The sequence below is a fragment of the Thamnophis elegans genome, chromosome 3 (assembly GCF_009769535.1).
Source record: "Thamnophis elegans isolate rThaEle1 chromosome 3, rThaEle1.pri, whole genome shotgun sequence".
Taxonomy (NCBI): domain Eukaryota; kingdom Metazoa; phylum Chordata; class Lepidosauria; order Squamata; family Colubridae; genus Thamnophis; species Thamnophis elegans.
The window spans coordinates 75,339,111-75,358,893 of NC_045543.1; the positions used below are offsets into that span (position 1 = coordinate 75,339,111).

General features: G+C 42.0%; 1 protein-coding gene across 5 annotated transcripts in view; it reads left to right on the plus strand.

Annotated features, from left to right (window-relative positions):
* The first annotated feature begins 1,781 nt into the window (after window positions 1-1,781).
* GLIS3 (GLIS family zinc finger 3) overlaps window positions 1,782-19,783 on the plus strand; it is a 149,438-nt gene continuing 131,436 nt past the window's right edge. Inside the window, exons 1-2 of one of the 5 annotated variants that reach the window (XM_032213228.1) lie at window positions 1,960-2,044; window positions 19,616-19,670. In XM_032213228.1, the coding sequence (XP_032069119.1) occupies window positions 19,652-19,670 (19 nt within the window). In that variant the 5' untranslated portion in view covers window positions 1,960-2,044; window positions 19,616-19,651. Of the gene's footprint in view, window positions 2,045-15,335; window positions 18,087-19,615; window positions 19,671-19,783 lie in introns of those variants that run through there. The other 4 variants (XM_032213225.1, XM_032213227.1, XM_032213226.1 and 1 more) reach the window with 4 other exon arrangements.

Below are 19,783 nucleotides of genomic sequence, written 5' to 3' on the forward strand. Positions count from 1 at the left end.
ACTTCTATAGTATATAGAATGTTACTGTGAGTCTGTAATATTATTCACTCTTATTAGAATGACTGGGCAAAGATACATACATACATACATACATACATACATACATACATACATACATACATACATATATATATATATATATATATATATATATATATATATAGTGTCACAACCCCTGGTAAGCCCCAATTATATATATATGTTATATTTATGCTGATAAATAAATAAAGGGAGACTAGTATAGATCTATTTCAAGCTATTTAGCTCTCATTAGCTAGCCATACCCTTGCTGGGAATCGAACCTGTGCTCTATTGCCTCTTAGGCAGATGTGTTAACCATTGAGCGACAAGGCTCGACTCCTTATCAGCCAGGCCAGGGTGAAAGGTATATATTTAAAGTCACAACCCCTGGTATGCCCAAATATGGGAGGAAGGTCACACTTCCATATATATACACATATACATATACATATACATATACATATACACACACACACACACACACACACACATACATATATACCATCTTAGATAAACAAGAGGCTGCTTTAACAGTTTGGCTTAATTGTGCCGAGCACCCATCATCCCAGATCTTTGGGGGGGGGGGGGGGAGAAATCCCGATCTCACAACCTTTTTCCTCTCTCCCTTCTCCATCTCCTGCCCTAGAGCTTCAAAGCAGGCTACAATATTTGAAAGAACTTTTATGACGTGTCCCTTTTCTGGAATTACATTTGGGGGGGAGGGAGGGCTAAGGGGAGAGATCTCATTTTAGTCTGTTTAGCAATAATGGGAGCAGGCGGAGGAGGAGAGAAATTACGCAAGACCCGGGTTATTTGGCTTTAACATTCCTGCGAAAGAGAGTTTTAAAAACAAAGCGCTGGGACGGACGAGGAAGTGCCGACTCCACTTACTAGCTAGCCTGTCCCTGGCTAGTCCGGTGACTCACGTGCCAGGGCCGATAGCGGGTCGGCGGAGGGGGGGGGGGGAAGAGTCCCGCGCTCGGGTTAGGCGTCCTCGAGGCCCCCTATTGACTAATGGCTTCCCGCCCTCTTCTCCCTCCCCTCAGGATCCGGCATTGGGCTGGCTGCTGGCAGCCCTCACGCGCCCTCGCTCGCCCTATAGTCTTCGTCGCCTGGTCTCCTTTCTCTCCCCTCCCCCCCCCGCCCGTGTTCTCCGGCAGTCCGCACTGGTGCTGAGGCGGCAGCTGCGGCCCTCAGAAAAGCGCGGGGATCTCCTTATTGAGGGAGGGAGACAGACTCGCGCTTTGCCAGCCGTCATCTCTACTCCCACACACCCCCGGGAATTAGGAGGCGAACCTTCCCCGGTTCCCTTTCCACACAAGAGCAACGTTTCCTCCGTTTCCTCTGCAAAGGAGGCAAGAGGACAGCGGGGGTCTGTGGTGCATCCTTTCACACAGCTCCCAATCGGCTTCACCCCAACCTGGGACCACAAGGGTGAAAGCCGCGCGTGTCTGTGTGTTTGTGTACGAAACGTAGAATAAGCGCCGAAGTCACACCTCCCGCCCCTCCCCCCCGGCCTCTGTTTCTCTTTCCCAAAAATATATATGTCACTCTGAATGGAGAACTTCTCAGTTGGCCGGAAAGGTGGAAGCCCCCAGTCGGTCTGCCTTTAACGCGCCAGGCTCCCTTCGCCTGTAGCTGCTGCTGCTGCTCCGGGCGTCGACGACGACGAGGGGTGGGGTGGGGCGGGGCGGGGGCGCCCTTGCCTGGCCGAAGAAGAGACGGGCACCTGGAGGTTTGTTGTGGAAAAACTTGGTTACCTGGTCAGTGGATGCTGCTGCCGCCGCCGCCGCGAAAGAAACTTTGCTTGAGGGTCATAAAAAAAAAAAGCCGGGTCCGCTTGGCGCGCCACAGCTGGGGACGCCCGTCAGAAACAGCCCTGTTGCAGAAGCCTTGGGATTTGGACGCGCCGTTGCCTCGGGTGGGGTCTTCGCCAAACTCCGGGGAAACGTGGGCATCTCCGTCAGCGGCCCGCTCCAGATCCGGAGTGAGGCATCCGAAGAGGGCCATGGCTTAAGGCAACGTACGTATCTTTTGGGACGGGGGACGGTGGGTCGGCCTGAATTAGCCGTCTCCCTCCCGCGCTCCCTGGTTGCATTTTGGAGAGGCAACCCTGTTTTGATTTTTTTTACGGGCGTTTTATTGACTGAATGCGATCGCCTGGAAGACGCGTGGTCACCTTTTCAGACCCAACCTTGTTTTGTCCCAACCGTGTTTGTTTGTTGGGAAAAGACTTTAGTTTGGAATATTAAGTACGATCAGCGGAGCCTTCCTTCTTCTGGGCACCGTGAAAGGTTAAGGGTTTTTCAGACGCGTCTTTCTCCGCACTTTGAACGTGTCAGGCTGTGAGTCTGAAGGGGTATATTTGAGACCCCGGGATTGTCTCCTTTTGGGCTCTTTTCCCCTCTGCTCCGATCCCTCTTTTCCACTCATGTGCGCCCCCGCCCCCCCTGCATTGGCTGTGGAAGGAAGCGCTAGACTGGCTTCCAGAGCGCTCTTTCCTGACGGGGTCTCTCGTTCCCTCCCTTTCCCTCTCAAGTCATCCAAAGCCCTGGTGGGGAATGGGAGGAGAGAGAGAGAGAAAAAAAAACGGCATGTGAAAAAGTTGAAACAAATATTCCCTTCGGGAGATTTGTCATCTTGTTGATCATTAAACTGAGTTAGATCTAGCAGCGCTTGATTTTCTCCCCTCCTCTCTTGCTTTGCTTCTACTGGAGCAGAGCGCTCTCGGTTTGCTATGTGCTCTTCTTGAAGGTTTTAAGACTGGCCGGGAGACTTCTATGCTTATCCCTCTGCTCTCTCTCCCAATTTTCTGTACGTCCAAGGCTGAATTGTAAATGATCTGTACAGGATTATAGGTGTATCACTGTGATCTCCCTAATTCTGTAATAAGGGAAAGAAATTCAGAGTTGGAACACTGGAGGTAATACATGATGTGTTACAGTGCCTTGCCCAACTTGGTGCCCTCCTCTGTATATTCTAATTTGGATATTGTAGCTGACTGTAATGTAACTTCCTCACACTGGTGGCTGGTGTTGGCTTTGTGTCTACAGTAAGACAAGAAGTTGCTATTATTTTATATTCCTGGAGGTTCTTTTTCAAATATGCAGGTGAGACCACAGACACAGGCGTCTTCTTAATCTTGCTCTAAATTCTAAACAGTTTCCTTCAATTGCGCTACAGATTTCAAAATCCTGGAATGTGAAATAATCCTAAATGAGAGTGTCTTTGAACATGTCTAGAGTGGTGTTCTCTTCTAACCACTGTCATCCTTTTCTTTCTAAAGCTTCCACTTTATGTATTGTTTCCTGGAAAACCATGACTTAGCAAGAGTTTATATAAATCTTCATTAGCAAATTTGTTTTTTATCCCTAACATTGCAGAGACATCAGATATATAGTGATCAGGGGGGTCATTCTTGATCTTTTTCATTTATATCTTATTAGTTATGTAAATCACCTTTTATGAAAGCTGATATTCACTTTATCTTCAAAAGCCATCTTTGACTTTTCAGACTTCATAGCTAAAATCTGATTTGAGTACAGGATACTACCAAAGAAAGGACATGAAGTAAAAGAGTTAAACTTTTTCTTTTGAGTGGTGTTTTTTTCTAAAGCAGTCATGTGTGACTGCTGACTAGTTTTAGCTTTTTAAAGGCAGATTTAATCACAGCTCCCATGGCATGTCTAGTTTGGCTTTCTGATATGTATGAATGAAATACATGTAGGAAAAGTTTGTCTGTCTGTCTATCTTACAATAAAATGCTGGAAAGAAGCGTGTTAATGATTTAACTTAGATATTATTTGAAAACCTTTTAGGAAGTAGTAAAAACTGAATGGCTTGTGGCCTGGATTTTAAACTGTATTTGATCATACAATTTACTTGCTCTGTTTGTTACCCTGATTAGCAGTAGCTTTTGGGCTCCTCAGCCAAAGAGGTGTTCACACTACTTGTGCTTAACTGGTGATGGTAGAAATTATGTGAAAACTTCCCCGTTCAATAGCAAGCTATTTGTTTATGAAGCCCTATAAGTCATTTCTATGCAAGGACATAGTAGTTATTCCATCTGTTTCCACTACTGTGAGAATTAGAAAAATGATACTTCCTCTCTCTCTCTCCACCAGGAGTGGCACATAAATGTCCACCTCCAGTTTAGTTTAAACTCCTGGAGATTACAATGACACAGTCATGTGTTGTTTGGCATCAGTGCAACAGCTTGACATTGCCTTTTTCCAGGATGTTTTCTAGGTTCCTGATGGTCTTCCATTGAGTAATAATAAGGTCTAGTCTTGCTTAGCTTTTTCAGTAGCAGCCAAGATTGACTAGTTACCAATTTCTGTTAGAATTTTAATTGTAATTGTATAGATAGTTAAAAGTAGTAACTAGCAAAGACAGACAAATGCATTCAGTTCACATTGGTTTAATTTCTTACTTTGTCAGATTTTACACTTATTTTATTCTGGATTAGAATGCTTTCTGTGTCACATTTCTGGGGGGGAAATTGGGAATAAATGAGATATAGTAGTTAAGAGACTGTGCTAGGGAGGATGGATCCTCCAGCATCAATTCCGTCCTCACCATGAAAACTCACTGGATGACTTTGGACCAGTCAATCTCTCTGGCTCAATCTACCTCTCACAGGGTTTGTTTGGAAAACATGAATCCTCTAAACCATATGAGCTGAAGAAATAGTGTTAAATTTATTAATTAAAAGTCTGTACAAAAGTTGCATATTTAACTTAAGCTATAAACTTATATACATAGTTTTTCCCAATGTCCATTTATTTTACAAGCAGTATTTTCTGTAGAACTTGTGCCTGTATTTTGTAAAAAAAAAAATTGGGCTTTTTAAAACTGGAAAATTATACTATTATATTTATGAAGATATTAGTATTAATGCACAGTTTTCTGTATGTGTGAATAATGTATGTTCATCCAGAAGTGATAATTAAATAAGCATAGTATGGAAAAGGAAGAGAGTTATTTATCTTCACATTTTTTTTGAAAAATGCACAGAAAAGAGTTACATTTCCTACCAATGTATACATTTCATACAAAATATATTATTTTCCTGCAAATACATCTGCTGGAAGAAATGGAAGAGAATTTGTAAACATTTTAATGCAGACTTCTTAAAATATCACAATGATAATAAAACAAAAGAATAGGAAAAAAAACAGGGCTAAAAAGGGAATTCTGGAAGAAATCAAGTGCTGCTTTTAGACAAGGGGTGTCCAATCTTGGCAAGTGTTAAGACTTGTAGACTTCAACATTCCTCAGCCAGGTCTTAAAGTTGCCAAGGTTGGACACCCATGTTTTAGATCAGGGGTGTCAAACTCAATTTCATTGAGGGTCACACCAAGGCTATGGTTGACCTCGGGGGTGGGTAGGTGGGTGGGTGGGTGTGGCTGACTTGATGGGTGTGGTCAATTGGGTGGGTGGTGGCCATTTGGGTGGGCATGACCAGCTTGATGTCACTCCCTAAACTGCTGGCATGTTTCCTCTTTGCATTGAGTAGACCGGGTGGAACTCACACTGGCCTGATCTTTCCTTTTCGCATTGGGTAGGCAGGACCGAAGCTACGCTGTACTGATCTTTCCTCTTCGCATTAGGTAGACCAGGAGGGCCCCGTGGACTGGATCTGACCACATTGCAGGCAGGATCTGGCCCACGGGCCTTGAGTTTGCCATCCCTGTTTTAGATACTTAACGTTTTTGAATGGGCAAGAGTGTGGAAAAAGATATAGGTAATCCTCGAATTACAGCCGTTCATTTAGTGACCGTTCAAAGTTACACTAGCACTGAAAAAAGTGACATGACCATTTTTCACAGTTACAATCTTTGTAGCATTCCCAGGATCATGTGATAAAAATTCAGATGGTTGGCAACTGGTTCATACTTATGATCATTGCTGTGTCCCAACATCTTGTAGTCATCTTTTGCAACTCTTTAATAAGCCAAGTCAATAGGGAAGCTAGATTTCTTTAACAACCAGGTTACTAACTTATTAACTGCAGTGTTTCACTTAACAACTCTGGCAAGAAAGGTTGTAAAAGGGAGCAAAACTCTCTTAATAAATGTCTCACTTAACAACATAAAGTTTGGGCTCAATTGTGATTGTAAGTTGAGGACTACCTGTATATGTACTTTAACTAAAGGATTTCTGCTCTGGTGATTTTAGAAGCCACAGTCATTGATGGGTAGAAATTGTCCATGATAGTTTTGCTGGTAAGTTAATTATATCAAGGAATTTTATTTATATTTTCACTAATATTTTGATTATTCAGTATAATTCTTAATGTCCAATTCCTATTGCATTAGTAATTCTAATTACTAATTGATTAACAACAATAGAAATGCTTAAGTAGATGAAATAACACTATTCACATTAATAAACCAAAATGAGTTGTCATTTATATTTTCCTTTTGTTATAGAGGAATAAGAACATGGAAGTACTGTACTGTAGTGATTTCTTTTACCTTAGAACCCTACATACCTGTATAGGAATGCTAAATTCTCTGACTTCAGACCCAAAGCTCAGGGGCTATTGAGCCAACTAAACTGTTTTGATGCTTCTTTTGTATCCAAAGATTAGCTTCAAAAATTAGCTTTTGATCCATTTCTTTAGATAATTCTTCTTTACGGCTTAAATCTTAAACCTGCTTTTGGAAATAGAAGACAATTTTTCCTGAGAGTTTTGGTTGCCATTTTATGCTGTTTTATTTATCTATTTAGTGCATTTTTATTCTATTCTCCCCAATCCTATAATATTTTCAGAAATCCATTTCCACAATTTAAAGTAAACAAGTATAAAGTAACAGAATGAAGATTAAACTGAGTTATAGTTTAATAAATCCATCTAGTTTAAAACTTGGTCAAGATTAAGGGTTTTTCTCTCTCTCTACTCTACATAATGAAATTTGGAAGATTACTGTATTTATGTGCAAGAAAATATCTCTGGAACTGAGATAACCTCTCTTGTGGAAAGGTAGGATGAAGAAGAAAATTATGTTCACTGACTTAATAATTAAATTTGTTATTAATAACAAATTTACTGTTGTAAAATAACTAATCTGTCTATGACCCAGCTGATCTCCTATCCAACAATATACCAACTACGTTTGCGCACACAAACCATTCTCACACATAGAAACATAAACAAAAGCATGAACCTCCCACCCCCTCCCCTGCTTCCAGCAGACATAGGAGATAGGAAGAAAAATTAGGGAAGAAATAGCTTCACTGGGCAGGGAAAGGAAAGGAAGGTACAAAACTGATGTAGATGGGGTAAATGGAAAAAGTGAAGTGAAGAAAAATGAATCTAATTAGGCACCTTAAAAAAATTAAATTCAGCTGGTGAGAAACTTTTTTAGAGCAGTGACTAATATTCAGATTGATATTAAAAAGAATCCATTTAGCAATGCTGTCTGCAGTGTTTTGTACCTTTGCCCATTTACTGGTTTTCAAAATCTTTTTAATGAATGATTTTCCTTCACCCCCAAAACATATATTTTGAGGGGAAAACCCTCATGCATTTCAAGTAAATATGCTGATATCATTTATTATGCTCATCTTTCTTGCACATTTTCATAGAAATCAAGTAGAGTGCAATTCTTGTAATTCTGGTCATTGACTCTACCTTTTCCCGTTTTATGCAAATTAAATTCCATATGTCCAATATATTCAGTGAATGAGATTTTTGGTAATTGGTTTCACTACCATATTGTTCTTACTGTTATGACAATTTTGTTAAACTTTACCTTAAATCTGATTTCCTGTAGCTAAGATTATGGTGTTGTGTCCTGCACTTTTATGTCAACAGGGTCTTTACTGCAGTTTCTGAATAATAGTTTTTTGGGTGCAGGAATAATCCTATAATATTTCCCCTTAATCATTTTTTCTTGAGATGAAATAGGTCCACTTCTGTCAGTCTGTCTTCATAATCCTTATTTCCAGTCCTTAATTGCCCCTTTCCACATCTTTACAGTCTCAGAATTTTCCTTATGATGTTGCTAGAATGGGCAAACTGCCTTGTTACACTGCTGACACATTTCAACCTGTGATCAATTTCACTTCAAAAATCCTATTTTCTCCATGTTTTATTTGTTTTATTTATATAACATCTAACTTTCAACAGTGTGTGTGTTCTGGATACAATTATGCTTAAGTAATAATATACATTTTTGTTGTTATAATCCCCCACCATCATAGTAATAATAATTAATAATTGATATTTAACATTTGACACCATCTTCTTTAACAACTCTTCCCTTTACCATTTCCTCCAATTGTATCTCCTTTCCAATCTTTATTATTTAGCCATTGATAAAATGTGTCCCATATCAAAAAGTTTTTAGTTTCTTCTTTATCCTTAATAGCAAGTGTTAATCTATCCATTTCTGCACAGTCTAAAATTTTCTTAAAATTTTCTTCCCCTCAGACGGGATCTCATCATCTTTCCATTGTTGCGCAAATGCAATTCTAGCTGCAGTTAAAATATGCAGGATCAAATATGTGGTTTTTTTATCATATGTTTCAGGTAGGATGCCCAACAAAAATATCTCTGGTTTCAAATCTATATGTTGCTTTATCATTTTTCCAGCCATCATTCAATATTTTCTTGCTTTTGGGCATGTCCATCACTTATGATAGTATGAACTAGATGCTTGCTCACACTTAGAAAAAATTAAACCGATCTTTCTTTAAACATTTTTGCCAGTCTTGCCGGTGGAAAGTGCCGTCTATAAAATATTTTATACAAATTTTCCTTATATGCAGTCAACATCGTCAATTTAATATTTCTATCCCATAGTTTCTCTTAGACAAAAATCCTTTTCATGGAGCTCCTCAATCAATCAATCAATCAATCTATTACTCAAGCAAGAAACCCTATACTATTACAGACAGGTGGCTGTCCTCCAGTGATGAAGCACTTAAAACTTCTGAAGGCAAGCTGTTCCACTGGTTAATTGTGCTCACTCCTTAGTTCTAGGTTGCTTCTCTCCTTGATTGGTTTCCATCCACTGCATCTTGTCCTGTCTTCTGGTAAATTGGAAAACAAGTTGATCCCCTCTTCTTTGTGGCAGCCCCCCAAATACTGGAATACTGCTATCATGTCACTATCCTATATATTTGCATGTTTCTCCCTTCCTAAATAAATACCTTTTTAATAGTCTGAGGCACATGTCTTTCTGTTCCTTTTTAATTCCACATTTCTAACCTAGCAAGAACTGTTTAAATGTTTCTCAATTTCAGAGGATTAGCTATTTTAGTTATTTATGTTATTTGTAACTCCCCCCCCCCTGCTCCATTTATAAATTGTGTAGGAGTACAATATTGAAGTGTGGTGCCCTATTTGATACATTGCTACAGTTCGAGGAATTATTGATGAGCAGACTCTGAATTCTGTTTCTAAGCTAGTGTGGATCTATCTAATAGCCATGCCATTCAGCTTAATACTGCACTAATTTACTAATCAGATTGTGTTGCAGGACTTTGTCAAGTATTTTACTGCACTTGCTGCAATATATGGCACAAAAGTCTATGCAATCAAATGTCATATGAAACAGAACTCTTTGTTTTAGCATAAGGCCTACTTTTCTATCTCTTTGAAATCTGTATTAGTCTTGCTAACATATCAGACCTTTTGAACCGAGTTCTCTGAGTGACCCAAACCCATCACGTAATCTACTGTAATTCTTTGCCTGAGTCATTATAGTGTGTCAGAAGGGAAAGCATCTAAATTGAATTTAGCTGTGAGTAAAAGTGGTAAACCTGTGGAATTTTTACGTACTCATCAATGCAGACATTTCATGATGAATTATCTTAAAATGCGTAATTCTATGGTGCTATCCAACAGGAGAAGGAATACAATTTGGAAAAAATATTTTTTTTGCTTTTGTGGTTTGGCCTTAGTGTTTAACATAATAATGTGTTGAATACTCAAATGCATCTCTCAAGAAATGTGTAAAAATTGCCTTGTAGTAATGTTGATGGAGTTTGTGATGCTTTACAAATGAAAATAAAGAATTATTACACCAAAGAACATTTTTGGGATATAAATTTTGCTCTCTATAGATATACATGTGCATACAAGGAACCTTTGATTCTGCAAAATATTAAGACTTAACTGATTCAGTAATCTGGGGCAGACTGAATTGTGATTCTGCTCTTGATATATGTCAGCTGCAAAGGTGTAATTGATCCCCCTCCCCAAAAAAGTGGTGGCTCAATAGTCCTTTGTTATTGATTCATTTATTTATTTTATAAGTTGAATATGTAAGATACCTAGAATTGGAGCTGTTTTGAACAACCTATATGTTTTACTAAACAAATTTGATTTTATTGAAATCTACCTTAATAGATTCTTCCAAGTCTGAAAGTACAGTTTTCTTGATGTTACCTTTACAGTCCTATACCTTAGGTAGGGCCATTCCTGAGCTTCTTGCTCTCTCCACTATGTCTATCTCTTATCTGACTGTTCATTAGGCAGCATCCCTTCTCCCAAGGTCTTTCTTACATACCATTACAGGTTTCTGTATGTCACTGTCCAAGAAAAAATGAGCAGAAAAGCACTAAATAATTGGTGTGCACTGAACTACTATCTGAAAAGTACATTGCAATCTATCTATTGCATGCAAAAAACCATGTGAGTAAGCCAGAAGGCTATCGGAAGAATGTTCTGTGGGCAGATGAGACTAAAATAGAACTTTTTGGGTTGATTGGCAAAAGGCAAACACTGTATCCCAGCATAAGAACCTTATCTGTGAAAATTAATGGTGACTGTATCACGGTTTGGGGCTGCTTTGCTGTGTCTGGACCAAGACAGCTTGCCAGTATTGATGAAATCTGAATTGTACCAGCAAATGCTATAGGAAATTATTAGGATATCTGTCCATTAATGGAAGATCAAGAGAAAATGGGTCGTGCAGCAGGACAGCGAACCAAAACACACAAGTTGTATAACTAAAGAATGGTAAAAATAGAAGATGTTAATGTTTTGGAATGGCTAAGTCAAATTACTGAGCTTAGCCTTATAGAATGGTTGTAGAAGAACCTCAAGAAGGCAGTTTATGTGCGGGTGTCCAGCAACATCTCTTAAGTTGAAGCTTTTCTGCAGGAACAACATTCTTCCAAGCTGATGTGCAGGAAGGATCAATCAAGTTGTTGCCCAGGACAGGCATGCCAGTTACTAAAAGCAAAAGTTCACACATTTTTGTCACACTCCAAAATATATAGAGCTTGGATTATTTTCTTCAATAAATTGAGGAACAAATATATTTTTGACTCATTTGTTTAATTGGGCTCTCTTTTCCTCCCAACAATTGGTCATGTATTCCATCTCTCAGGCTGTGGGGTGAAATTTTACGCCCCTCTGACAGGGTTCGCAATTTGGGAGTCCTCCTGGATCCACAGCTGACTTTAGAACATCATTTGTCGGCTGTGACCAGGGGGGCATTTGCCCAGGTTCGCCTGGTGCACCAATTGCGTCCCTACCTGAACCGGGAGGCTCTTGCAACAGTCACTCAAGACTGTGATCTCAAGACTGGACTATTGCAATGCGCTCTACATGGGGCAGCCCCTGAAGAGCATTCGGAGGCTTCAGCTTGTCCAGAATGCAGCTGTGCGAGCGATCGTGGGTGCGCCCCGGTACACCCACGTTACATCTATCCTCTGTGAGCTGCACTGGCTACCTATCGGCCTCTGGATACACTTCAAGGTGCTAGTCGCAACTTATAAAGCCCTTCATGGTATTGGACCTGGGTACTTGAGAGACCGCCTGCTGCCAATTACCTCCCAAAGACGTATTAGATCCCACAGACTAGGCCTCCTCCGAATTCCATCCGCCGGCCAATGTCGATTGGCGACCACTCGGAGGAGGGCCTTCTCTATGGCTGCTCCGGCCCTCTGGAACGAGCTCCCCATGGAGATCTGGACCCTCACCACCCTTCAGGCTTTCCGCAAAGCCGTTAAAACCTGCCTGTTCCAGCAGGCCTGGGGCTGATGAGTTCCCATCCCGCTCGAAGTGTGTGGCTGTTAATTGTTTTTAAATTGTCTTTGTATTTTGTTGCTTGTCCTTTTTGTTGTTTTTTGTTTTGTACTATCCCCCCCCCCCCTGGTTTGTTAGCCGCCCTGAGTCCCTTCTGGAATAGGGCGGCATACAAGTGAAATAAACCTTTGAAACCTTTATTAAATTTTAGGGGTTGTGTTGAGAAAAGATCACATTTTAAGTCATATTTATGCAAAAATGTTGAAAACTCAAAAGGGTTTGCAAACTTTTTGTAATTTAATTGTAAATGGAATTATTGGATTCACTTCTAAATTTTGTTGTGATAGCAAATAAATGATTGGAAAGAATGTAATGTAATGTTGGAAGGAATCTCTCAGAATAATTTGCTATATTAACTTAAATGGGTATTATAATAATGTTCAAATATTTTGAATGAGTTGTCAGCAGTCTTAAATTATGTATGACTTTAAATAGTTTTCATCCCCCTCACCTCTGTTGGTCTGCTTTTAATCAACAAATAGATGTATTTTAGAAAAAAAGGCAGGGATGAATAAGCCACACTTTTACACTGCAGTTCACCCTTGATGCCAATATCTGAAGTAAATTTAGAAGTTATTTTTATGGCATCATTATTGAAATTGGTTTTGCTAGCGGGCAACTGAATTTGAGTAAGCTAAGATTCTATTGTCTTTCTGAGGCTTAGTAATTTAAAAAAATTGCTACCCATACTGGCTAGAGGTTAGAAGGGAACTTTGATGTCTTCTAGTCCAACCCCCTGCCCAAGGTAGGAGTCCAACGAAATGGATGTCCACTCTTCTTGAAAACTTCCAATGAGGTTTGGAGCACCCAGAACTCTGAAAGTTTCCACTGCTTAATACTTTCTGGAAATTCATCCTTACAGGTAGTCTTAGATTTAGAAGCATTTGTTTAATGACTGTCCAAAGTTACAACGGTCCTGGATTTATGACCAGTTTTTACATTGTAGCATCCCCAAAGTTATGTGATCAAACTTTGGGAACTTGGCAATCAGCATGTATTTATGATGGTTGCAGCATCCCAGGATCCTAGGATTGTTATTTGCTACTTAGGGAGCTTCTGATAAGCAAAGTCATTTGGGAAAGCCAGATTCACTTAATAGCTAACTACATGATTTCCTGATTCGCTGATTCGCCATAGGATCGACAGGAGAGTCCAGGATGGGTTACTCTTGTCTACTAGCTCTATTAACTGAGTTGAAATTCTGGTAATGGTCCCCAGTCTTTCAACTCAGTCTCAGATCATAGGACTCTGAGATCAGTGCTCTGAGTTATAGAGAATTTGTGAAAAAAATTCTTTCCCTGGATAGCATTAGGAAGCTAACTAGAAGATTTAGAGAGACTTTGAGAACTGCGGAGCACGCTTTCGCACTTATTGGAGCTAGAGAGGGCTCATTATTGCCTTAGCAGCAGCGGCAACTTTTTTGCACACTCAAATAGCACCCACCATTTTAAAGCCGCTGAAGGTTGCTCAGGGAATCAAAGGCAGTTTTCTGTGGCCCCTGGGATTGGATCCAGCTTGCTCCAGAGGCTTAATTAAAGCAGCGTGGCAGTGAAAGCCTGGGAAGCCAGAGCCGTGGCTGCAGGAGCAGTGAGGCTCTGCTACTTAAATTGGAACTGTTTTTGTGCCATTTTTCTCGGCATGAGCTGCATCGAGGCTCCTCAAAAGGCCAGTATAGCTTTCGAGGCGGTGACACCACCCAGGTTATGCATTGAGTCATTCGTCATCTGGGCCGGGTTCATTGGTTTCCTTATTGCCGTGACAGCTGTGAGACGCATAAGCCTGCCTGGAAATTGCAGCGAGGCCTGTTAGATTTGGGGGTCTGGATTTAGTCAGAGGCTTCAGGATTCTGCTTAATTCCATTGCATGATTGAGCCTCCACTCCTACCACCTGGATCTCCTTGGCTGGAGATCTACTTCCCTTCCTTGGGCACTTATATCTTGGGCCTGTATCTTCTCTCTGCTAGCAGTTGCGCTTGCTACCATGTTTATTCCAGATTAGGCCAGTTCCTGAACTTGCAATATGAATGAGAGTGGTGCAGCCTCTGGTCTAGGACGAGGAGACTCATCCCCATTGGATGATGAGACCAATGGCAGGGGGCCTGTCAAGTCCAGGTCACCTAGCTAGCAGCGACTGCCAAGATGAAGGCCAAGGCTAGGGCTCATAAGGGGGCATCCAGGGCAGAAAGAAAGCTGCCAAGCAAAGACACAAGGCCTTGGACAAGGAATTCAGTTGTGCCAACGAAGGATCGGATTTGCAGAACCACTCAGATCCTAATCAGTGACAACCTTTCCTCATGTAGATTAGCTGAGAGGTCATTGCAGTCGGGGACTCAAGGACTGCGTTACCCCTGGTCACTTGAGACTTTTAGTGAGCAGGTCGAGGCCGAAGGTGTGACTAGGGCTACAGAACACTTGGGCTCTCAAGCGCCAGTTGGGATTCAGACCTCCGGAACGGTGCCTGCCAGAAGTATTCCATATCAATCTCCCCTTTCGGAGGGGGAAATTCCAGGGGAGGGGGAATTTGCAGAGGGGAAAGGAGAATAGCCATCCTTGCCGGCCTGCAAGGATCTGTTTAATCCCTCTCTATTTAAATCCTTGCTCTCAAAAGCTAGGAACACTGCTCGCCTGGGGAAGGAGTGGGTTGCACAGGAGACTAACCAGGTTCTACTGAACAGGAGGATTTCCTGTTTACTGAGCACACTGCGGAGACCGATATTATCCCTATTCCAGGGATGTTCTTGGATGCCATAAAAAGACAGTGGACTGCACCAGCTGCCTTCTCTAGACCCAGTGGCTCTGAAAACACGAGGATTTGTTGACGTTGATCTTATGAATCTGGTTCAGGTGCCTAAGGTAGATGCTTCAGTTGCTGCCCTAACTTCATCCTCTGTACTTCCATCAGATGCAAAGGATGCTTTGAAGGCTGAGGAGAGAAGGGAGGAGATGGCCTTTCATAGAGCCCATCAGGCTGACTCCTGGGTGATTTGGGCCACCACGGTGGCATCCTTTTTCACCAGGGCATCCTTGCACTGGCTCAGATAGCTGCCAAGTCAAATTTCAGTGGAGGATCTCTGAGCACACCAAGAGCTCTGCAAGATCAGGGTGGCGGCTGAGTTCATCTCAGATGCATTGTTGAATGCAGCTAAGTTTTCAGCTAGGCTTGTTGCCTCCTCGGTGATGGCTCACCACATGCAGTGGCTGGATCATTGGCACATGGACAGCAAAAATAAATGAAAGCTGGCATCCTCTCCCTATGCGGAAGGGGATCTGTTTGGGGAGTCCCTAGTGCCCTTTTAGGTTGAAACCAGAGATAAGTGTAAGGTGCTACCTTCCCAGGACAGGAGGGTGGACTTGCATGCCACACCATATTTCTGGTGGTCTCCCTTTTGGCAGGGGGAGACTGGGTCTGGGTTTCCCTGTCAGCAGTGGCCCTTTCTTTCAAGATCCAACTATCAACCTGAGAGGTTGGGGTTTGGAGGTAGATGCAGGCAGTAGTTGCAGGGCAGGCGGCCTTTCAAGGCAGTGGCAATAAACCTTACAGATGCAAGAAGTGACTTGGAGATGACTCTCCCCATAGGAGGTTGTCTCTGGTTCTTCCGAGGCAAGTAGGAGGAGATCATGATCAACACCTGGGTATTAGAGACCATAAGGTCAGGGCTCTCCCTAGAATTTCTTTCCCCCCTCCGAGGTTTATCCTATGTTGTCCCATTTCCAGGGACTCAGTAAGAAGGGGTCTCATGGAATCGGCAATCCAACATTTGTTGGTTATTCAGGCCATTCAACCACTTTCACCAGAACAGTTGGGGCAGGGTTTCTATTCAATCCTGTTTGTCATCCCAAAGACTTTAGGGGTGGAGAGCAATTCTTAACTTCAGGGGACTCAACAGGCATTTGGTCTACAGAAGCTTCAAGATGCATTCCCTTCAGTCCATTCTGACGGGAATTCGGAATGGGGACCTCCTGACTTCAGTGGACCTGATGTAAGCTTACCTCCATATCCCCATACATCCAAGTCACAGACAATTTCTAAAGTTTTGCTACACCAGCCGCCATTTCCAGTATGTGGCCCTTTCGTTTGGCTTAGCATCGGCCCCAAGGATGTTCACCCAAATTATGGCAGTTCTGGCAGCATATCTTAGAACCTTACCAATTCGAATTCAATGTTACCTGGATGATCTTTTAATTCAGTCATCGTCCTGCCAACAGGCAGAAAGGGACCTACATACTCAGGTCATATTCAGGTCTTAAGAGGTCACGGTTTCTCTATAAACCTGGACAAATATCATCTCATTCCGACTACGAGATTGGTGCATTTAGGGAAACTTATAGACACTATATCAGGACAGGTCTTTCTCTCCCAGGAGCATCAGGACAGCATCAGAGCATTGACAGCCCAGATTCAGACAAACAAAGTAGTACCTTTAAGCGCTGTTGTCCCAACTTTTGGGGAAACTAATCTCCTGCATTTCCTTAGTGCCCTGGGCACGGTTCCGTGCCAGGCCCCTCCAGTGGTATATGCTGCCCTACCAGAAGGCGGGGTACAGCACTTTGACGGCGAGAGTGCAGGTGACGCTGAGGGAGCTCCAGTCGTTCCACTCGTGGGTGTCCAGAGCCATCGGCAGGGGTTGTGTCTTCAAGGAGGCGGACAGGTTGACTATAACGTCAGACGCCAGCCTTTTCGGCTGGGGGCCCATTTTGCCTACCAGGTGGTCCAGGGGCAGTGGACACCGCAGGAGTTATGCCACAATATCAACTGACTGGAGCAGAGGGCAGCCTGTCTAGCCTTCCAGGCATTCCAGCAGCAGATATCTAGGCACTATGTCCTTCTGATGGACAATGTGGCAATGAAGACCCACATCAATCCCCAGGGGGGGGGGGAGACTCGGTCAAAGTTCTTCATAACAGAAGCAGAAACATTGTGTTGATGGGCAGAGACTCATCTGCTCTCGATCAGGATAGAGCCATTGCGGGAGTATCCAATGTGCAGGCAAACTGGTTGAGCAGGGCCACTGTCGATCACTCGGAGTGGCACCTGCATCCCAGTCTGTTCGCAGAACTATCAGAGTGGTTCGGCAATTTGATTCTGTATCTCTTTGTCTCACTAGCAAATTCTCATCTTCCCAGGTTCTTCATAAGGTTCCCAGCACTGGGGGTGGAAGGAGTAGATGCATTACGAAGCCAGTGGCCCAAGGGTTTACTATATACCTTTCCTCCACTGCCCCTTATCCCAGCTGTAGTCAGGAAGGTGTTAATGGAGAGGGCAGAGGTTTTGTTAGTAGCTCCCCACTGGCCCAGACGACCGTGGTTCGCTGATCTTGTCAGCCTGTCAGTCACCAGAACTTGGACAATTCCCGTGGAGAGGGTCTCCCTCGACCAGGGGCCAATCATCCATCTGGAACCCCAGTGGTTACACTAGACTGGCGGTTGAGCAGAGGCTGCTGAAATGGCAGAAACTCTCTAATGAGATCATAAGGATGATTCTACTAGGAGCATGGTCACTACGGCAGCCTGGGCTATGCAGGCTTCTGTGGAGGAGATTTGTTGAGTGGTGACTTGGACATCTCCGATGTCGTTCATCTGCCATTACAGATGACGCATATTCCACAGCAGAGATGGCTTTTGGCAGGCGTGTGTTGCCGTGAGTGCATGAGGATTCGGGAATCCCGGACCAGGACAGATCCCGCCCATAGGACTGCCAAAACTTTGGTATATTCCATCCTGGACTCTCCCGTTGATCCTATGGAGAAGGGGCGTTGATTTTACCTGAGACTCCCTTTCTCATGCAAATTGATGGGAGAATCCAGATCCATCTGGTTGACTGTCTGGTTCAGTTGCCAGGAATGGAGAAGTGTCAACTGGAGTTGGAATACCAGATTCGCTTCGTCTTCATCGTTTGCCTGAGGACCGTTACCAGGGAGTCGTGTCTTCAGAATTTCAACTCAGTCAATAGAGCTAGTAGACAAGAGTAACCCATACTGGAGTCCCCCGTTGATCTGCGTGAGAAATGGCATCTCAGGTAAGACCAACGGCCCTTCACTTAACCATGGCAAAATAAAATGGTAAATTACTCATTTAGCAATTGTCTTGTCTCACTTAGCAATGGAATTGTGGGCTCAATTGTAGTTGAAAGTTGAGGACTAACTGTATTTTGAGGTAAGGCTCCCCTTTGATGAACTTCTCATTGTTTCTAGTCCTACCTTCAGGTGCTATGGAAAATAAATCAACACCTTCTTCCATAAGGCAGCCTTTCAAGAATTGAAAGATAGCTATCGTCTCCCCCCTACTCTTCTTTTCATTAAACTAAACATCCTAGTTCCTTTGTCTATTCTTAATATTTATCCTCCAGGCCCCTTATGTTTTTTATCTCTTTTCTGTGCACTTGTTCTAGAGGCCAAGATGCTGTATTGGTCCTCTGGCTACTTGAAATAAAATGAATTATAAAACAAATAATTACTTTCAAATATCCAAATCAACAGATGGCCATAAATTCTAAGCAGTACAGGCCTTTGAGCATAATTACATATTTAAAAGAGTTACAAGGTGTTACTAAATAAATACAAATATATTTTCATCATAATATGGCCTATAGGTTTAAATGTTTTTCAGATGCAATTAAATGTGTCATCAATAAGTATGCTGACATAGAACTGAATCTCTTTAATAAAAATGTTTTACTGGTGATTATATTGAACAGAAATCTGTTCAATTATAAATGTTCATATAATTCTTTTCTGAACTTGTGAAGTTTGCAACTTGCATTTGGAAAAGGAGCACGTGGCTCCCTCCATATTGATTTGATAAAAACAAACATAGATATGAATGGGCTTGGGAAGGACAATTCTAAAATTATAGCTGAATGGTCCACTGAGGTGGACCAAGGTATAAGAAATGAATGTGCATTTTTCACATTGATAATCAGGCTAATATGAAGGAAAGATAGGCATCATACAAGTCAAACGAGCAGTAAGAAACTGAAAATGTTTAAGATTAGGCTATACCACGACTGGCATCTATATTTTAGTTTAGTTATAAAGATAATTTAACAACTTTTAGAGACTTCAAGAGATATAGTTTGCTGTAGTGATTAAGACACCAACCTAGATATCAGGAAACTATGAATTCTAGTTCCACCTTTGGCATAAAGCTAGGTGGGTGACCCTAGACGAGTTATTCTCTATGAGCTCTGGAAGGAGGCAGTGGCAAGCCACTTTTGAAATCTTGTTAAGAAAACTGCAAGGACTTGACCTATTTATATAAGCCTGGGAAAGATGTAAATGGCTAAGCATTTCCTAGGTCTTTATAATCAATGGAGAACAAATTTTAGAAACTGCTAGGATTTTAATGTGTGTGTGTGTAATGTATGTATGTATGTATGTATGTATGTATGTATGTATATATCTGTGTAATGTCTGTGTGTAGATATGTGTATGTGTGTATATATATACATATACACACATGCACTACACATACAAACATTTTGTGCAATAAAATTAAAAATGAATGTTGTTTATATCTTTGGTAAATCAAATTGTTATTCTTTTATAGGAAACTGCACATCAGAGGAAATCATCGAAACATCATATGATCTTCACAAATATTGGTAAGGATGCATTGGATTTCAACCAGGTGTGGGCTTCTGGGAGTTTCCACGGGTTTGCGTGATCCTCTAGCTACAATTCTGCCCAGTTTGGTGAACCCCAAATGCCACCCCTG